General features: G+C 42.5%; 1 protein-coding gene across 1 annotated transcript in view; it reads right to left on the minus strand.

Moving 5' to 3' along the window:
- Positions 1-1944: 1944 nt before the first annotated feature.
- The window catches only part of NEK3 (NIMA-related kinase 3), an 18838-nt gene continuing 14772 nt past the window's right edge, over positions 1945-6010 (minus strand). The window contains exons 12-15 of the mRNA XM_014966159.1: positions 5004-5150; positions 3836-3970; positions 3071-3197; positions 1945-2110 (exon numbers count right to left, since the gene is read on the minus strand). Coding sequence (XP_014821645.1) covers positions 2044-2110; positions 3071-3197; positions 3836-3970; positions 5004-5150 — 476 coding nt within the window. The 3' untranslated portion in view covers positions 1945-2043. The remainder of the gene's footprint in view (positions 2111-3070; positions 3198-3835; positions 3971-5003; positions 5151-6010) is intronic.

Consider the following 6010-nt stretch of genomic DNA (forward strand, 5'->3'; position numbering starts at 1 on the left):
GTGCTGTAACAACAAACCCAATACAACACTACCTTTAAGACCATCATTTTTATTATGTTTTTATTACTGCTGCTGATTCTTCTTCAAAATGTCACCTCCTGGAAGTCTGCAAATTATTGTGGATCTGAACTTTCAGTAAGCAGCAAGTTTTATGAGTGTCCCATAAAGAAAAGCTTGAAGCTTAGTCCTAGTACACCCTAAAGTTAAAACATGAGAAGGCAGTAGAAAGTACTGTGTCATATTAGGATACGATTTTGGAAAGTCTGACTCATTATTTCCTGAAGTCAACAATACCGCAGAATTGTGATGGAAAAAAATAAAATTATAATCTATTTCATGTTGACTTATTTTAAACTAATGTGATCTAATGTTGGCAGCCAAATGAGAAGCCACTGTGTTTTGCAGGAGACCACAGCCAAGCGCAGCCAGGCACCGGCAGCCACCTGGAAACCTCTGGCAGAAACGGCAATGTCACTGGGTACCTGCAACGCAAACTTACACACCTAAATGTGAGCAAGCACCACTATAAAACTGTTCTTATTAGTTGGCTTGAGCTTTAGCAAGGGAGATTTGCTGAGACACTAGAGTTTCCCTGTCAGGAAGGCCAGGCAAGCTCTGTAAGAGGGTACCTCAGGAGCCCGTGCAGGCTCCATGACTGGTGGTTTCTGAAGACTACTTTCTAGCACAGGTGGGCTGATCTTTGGGCATTTATAATTTAGGTGTTGAGGCGAAAGCCAGCTGCTGTGTGTAGTCGCCGGTGAGAAGCGCCCACTCGGGACAGGTGGGCCCCTCACACAGGTGGCTGCTGCCCTCGGCCTGCCATTCGCCCAGGCCGCTCAGGGCCTCGCCTCTGCGGGCAGCTCAATGGAGGGTGGCGGGGGCTCCACCGGGGGGTGACGGTAGCAGCGGCCACCGCCTCCCTCGCAGCGGGACCTACACGGAGTCACGGCCGGCGGTTCTACCCCCTCCCGCCGCCGTGCCCGCCGCGCAGGGAGACCACCGCCCTTCCCGCCTCCCTTGTGGTGCCGTCGCCGTGGCGACGGGGCGCGCCAGGCGGGCAGCCTTTGCCAGGGCCTCCCTCCCCTCAGGACCGGCCCGGCTCGGCTGGGCTCGGCCAGGCCCTGCCGGGCCAGACCCGCCGCCGGTGGACGCGGTACCTGCGATGCTCCCCGCCGCCTCCGGAGCCCCCGGGGCCAAGAGGAGGAGCCCTCGGCGGGCTCCGCGCCCCTCCCGGCGGAGGTGTGGCGGCGCGGCGGCAGCGCCCGCGGGCGGGCCCGCGGCAGAGCGGGCAGGGACGGCGGGGGCCCGTCGGGCTCAGAGGGAGCCTCATTTCCCCCGCACAAAGCGGAGCTCCCGCCCGCGGCGGGGGGGGCTTTGCTTCGGGTGGGCTCTGACAGAAGTAGGGTGGGCCGAAAGAAAACCTCGGCTGCCTCAAGTCCTTCAGTCCTTGGCGGAGCCTCACGTACCAGCGTGTGTGCAGCGCGGAAGGTGCGGTGTGAAAGGGATCCAAACCAAACCGACATGTCCTCAAGCTTTTCCTGTGTGTTATTCTTTAATGTTATTTATTACAGGGACACAGGCCAGCACAGCTTCCCCAGGAGGACTCGGGTGAGAGGGGAGTGGTGGCACAGCTTTGGTGAGCAGCTGGTGTCCAGCCAGGGTCAGGCCACCACAACGGGGTATTCCATTATGTAGCCTGGAAGAAAAACTTCACCCATTCTCGTAGCGTTACACCATCTCTTTGAAATACAACAATTTGAACAACGGTATTAGCACCAATGCTTTTGACCAAACATTTCTGCAACGGTACTGCCAACTCCACATACGTTCAGCATCTAGACTCAGTTCAGTTATCTGCAAGTGTTGTAGCTAAAAAAGTTTGTTACGCATTTTCCATCCTCAGTTTTATAACACAGAAAACATTCCCACTCAGAACTTTCTAAGTGAAATAATTTTATTAATAACTACAACTATTAGCAACAACGATTTAGATTATAAATACTGGCAAGTCTAACTTCATTTATTGTAGGCAAATTCAAGTTTTCAGTCACTGTGTTTCAATACCATTTCCAGTTCCGACACCCAGTCTGGGTCATCTTCCTCAAAGTCCCTGAAAATAGATTTCAAAATGTTATTTAGCAAAGAAAAATACCACTTTATAAATCTTTATTTGCTATTTTTCTCCCTAAAATGACCCTAGGAAAAATTATGTTAAAAATAGCAACACGAGAGACTTTGTTTCCTGCACCATTGTGATTAAGGAACCAATAGATGTTCTCTTTTGAATTTACCCAAATAAGTTTTATCAAAAGCAAAAACAAATGCATGTACTAAGAGACTGCAAATGTGGTGATATTAACAGCTTGCAGCTGAACTGCAGTAACACATGCCTGAATAGTTCATTTCCAAGTGCCACAAAAATAAACAGTGGCAATAACTGAAATTCTGAAAATCCAAGAACCCTCCCCAAAAACATACACACATCTGTAAAACGCAGTATTTCTGTTCAGAAATGTGTTGACATACACTCTGCTCTTCCAAAAACAGAAGTGGGTTGCTAACATAAATAGAACACAGAAGTCACAAAATTTCTACAAATATTTCTCAATAATTAGGTATCAAAGTGATTTCATTGCACTATGCATGAACGAGTAGGAAGAATAATCCACAAATAGAGCAAATGTACAACTAGGCAAGTAGATTAGCCCCTGGTTATCTGAGTTCAAGGTCAGAGTATAAAGATATTTCATGTAAGAAGGTTTTGTACTTTACTGCGGTTCTAATTTCATCTCATGCTTTCATTTTTGCAAAGTCATCAGCAAATTATTGGCATGTCTGCTAATAACAAGCACCGTGTTTAATCTCAACACCATCCATAACTACAAATATAGCAAAGAAAACCTGTAAGACAGCAAATGCTACTAAACTTTAAGATCATTATGTAAGAGAAGGATGGATTTAGATGCTGAGAAAAATACTGTGGTTTTTTCAGGGGAATGTCTTTGTGGAAAAATCTCTTAGAGGAACTGAAGACAACAACAAAAATAACAAGGATGTAATCTGGACGTACGTGTCATCTTCATCAGATCTAGGCTCAAGTCTCTCAGAATCTATGACAATAGCTTCATGTTCACCATCTACTTCATCAGATGCTTCAGTTTCATTGGAAAGTGGACCTCTTAATAGATTTCCAGAAGCTTTGAAAGTGTAAAAATGAAAATGTCACCAAAATCCTTTAATTTTAAAAATGAAATTATTAAGAATATAAATACAATATAGTCTAATTTGCCCCCAGTTCTTAGCAGATTCCAGTACAAGCTGTTACCTATTTTAAGTGGGGAGATAAACTAATAATACAACTGAAGTGCAGACCAAGTATTTACAATTTATGGCTGTGCACATCTACAGGCTACAGTTATCTTTCGCCGTGCCATCTTGCCATCTTGTCTTCAAATTAGGGCACTACTGACTTAGCGAAGGTGGATTTACTTGATGGGGCTACAGCCTATGAATTGTGCCTCGCTAGGCATGCACCAGGCTGCTGAGCAGGACGGAGACTGCACGGCTCTGCAGCTGCTGCTTTTTTGTCCCAACCTCATTCAGCTACTGAGCTGCCAGTGAAAGTTCTTCATAAAGAGGTGTAGTGGAAATGTGCAACCACTCATGGATTCTCAGCTGGGAATTTTGTAATCCCACATTTCATTTGGCAAACTTAGATAAAAAACCAAAACAGTCTTGTTGTGATGTGAACTCAAGTGCACAAGCTCTATACATAGAGGCTATGTATGTATGTTAAAAAAAACCCAACTCTTTATTAATAAACCTGGGGAATTACCTGGTTTATAAATTGTGTATGTTTTAAATGCTAAGCTGACATCAGCATTACTGAGAATGTTCATCAGGGTCTGAGGAGCCTCCTTGTTCCACTGCTTACGTGGCTTATTTTCACTGTAGTTTATAACACAGCCACCTAGGTATAAAATCATTAATAAATACTACTTAGACAAAATTGCATTAGCAGCGTGGATTACAAAGATCACATTCAGGAGCAAAATACAGGAGGAAAAGAGTCTAGATGTTTCCATCTGTAGCACTGCTGACCTCTCAACATGCTGAGGTTGACAGTATCAGCATGAAGAGGAAAGAAAGCTACCGACAGCCACAGTAGAGCCAGCGGAAACTGACCGAGGGGTGTGAGGAGCCAGAGTCTCTGCAAGCTTATTTAGTGTCTCCATAAATCTCACAAAATGGGCTATTTTTGCGTCTTTTAATAGCAGAACACCTAAATGCATGCATCTTTCTGTTCTCTTCCTTTGCCCTGCATATAATTATCATGTAATGTTCCTACCAGAGCTTTTGTGACCACTCTTATCCTTTCAATTGCATCTATTCACATTTACTTGGAACTCACATCCAAAATCACATGAAATAATTTTAACAGTATATACCCCACAGTGTGGGGCATTTTAAAACTGAAGCATTTTTCAGAAGAAACCCCATGTTAACTGTTCTGATTAAAAGCTGTTGATGTGGAAGAAGAATCTCTGCCTCACATCTGAGGTACATCATTAATAGTTCTTGTCGTTGGTATAATCTGTATGTTAAATGACAACAGAAGTAGAGGTATGGACATTATACGCTCTCAATAGTACCCTGTACTTGAAAGACAGGCAGCTGTGTTCTGCATCAAATGAATTCCTCAGTGTTACACCCCACAAACAACATATTAAGAGGAGGGTTGGTAGGATAATTTATTAGCAATGATTGTAATTTCAGGATTGCTAATGTTATCTGTGGCTTTCATCACTCTTTGCAATCCTCCTGTCACACAAGACCACAAAGTAGTTCTCTTCAGCACAGTGGACTTTTTGAGTGCTTGTTAATAAAATATTTTAAAATTATTTGACATCATTTTAAATCTGCCTTATAAAGTTTTTGCTTTTAAAATCTGTAAAGAATCACTGATATTACTTGAATTAAAACCACATTTAATCAAACCTTACTTTTAGCTTCTTCAGATGTAAAACTAGAAGAAAGCAAGGACGCATTTTCCAGGACACCCACTACAGAACCAGGTATCCTTTTTTCCCATTGTCTCCTATGGGGATGTGACAAATCAGTAATTCCTGGGAGGACGGCAGAAGTTTCTACTGTAATTGCAACAAAAAGAAAAAAATAATAACCAGCATCTAACTTGATTCTCTGCCCATGTGAACTAGTTGTAAGCGTACAACACTTTACTAACAGTGACATTTGATTCTGTGGGTGCAAGTCTAAAATTGGTAAGAGTTCCCCATACATTTACTCTATACCAAATGTTTTCAAAAAATCCTTTTTTTAACACTTTGGCCAAGATTTTTCTTTTATTATTATTTTTTAAACCTCAGATGAGCAGTAAGAATCAATATAATTGCAGAAGTAACATACAGTGGCATGGTTTTCTACAGGTGCAGATTTGTATGCTTTACCTGTTTAAATAGCTGGATCACTGACATTTAGATATCACTACACAGAAGGAAATGCATCAGCCTTAAAACTAGAACTTACCCTCTTCATCAGATTTTCTTCGTTCCTTTGTGCTTTCACTCAAATCCTTAGTATTATTTTTCCTTTCTAAGGGACTATGCTTGCTTTCATCTTTACTTTGCTTTAAAAGAGTAAAGACTGTATTAATCATCCTTGTCGCTGAGAAAAACAAAACAGTAATATTAACACAGCATTTATTATTTTAGTTTTGCTGTTAAATGGCTGGCTGCTATTAAAGATCTGAACACTAAACCACTGACACCACAAAGCCAATTGCAATTGCACTGTACCTATTGCTGCACCGCATTTCACCCTGCCTGCCCTTGTTTGACAGACAATCTCAGTTTCTAAGCACACATGCAATTTGTGGTTTTATTCTTTTACATTTAAGAATAGTAGCAATATAAAGATAGGTGAGTCATATTCCCACGGAAAACAAGATGCACCCAAATGTTAAGCTTCTCAGATTGACAGGTTTATTAAA

The sequence above is a fragment of the Calidris pugnax genome, unplaced genomic scaffold (genome assembly GCF_001431845.1).
Source record: "Calidris pugnax isolate Ruff unplaced genomic scaffold, ASM143184v1 scaffold20, whole genome shotgun sequence".
Lineage (NCBI taxonomy): Eukaryota > Metazoa > Chordata > Aves > Charadriiformes > Scolopacidae > Calidris > Calidris pugnax.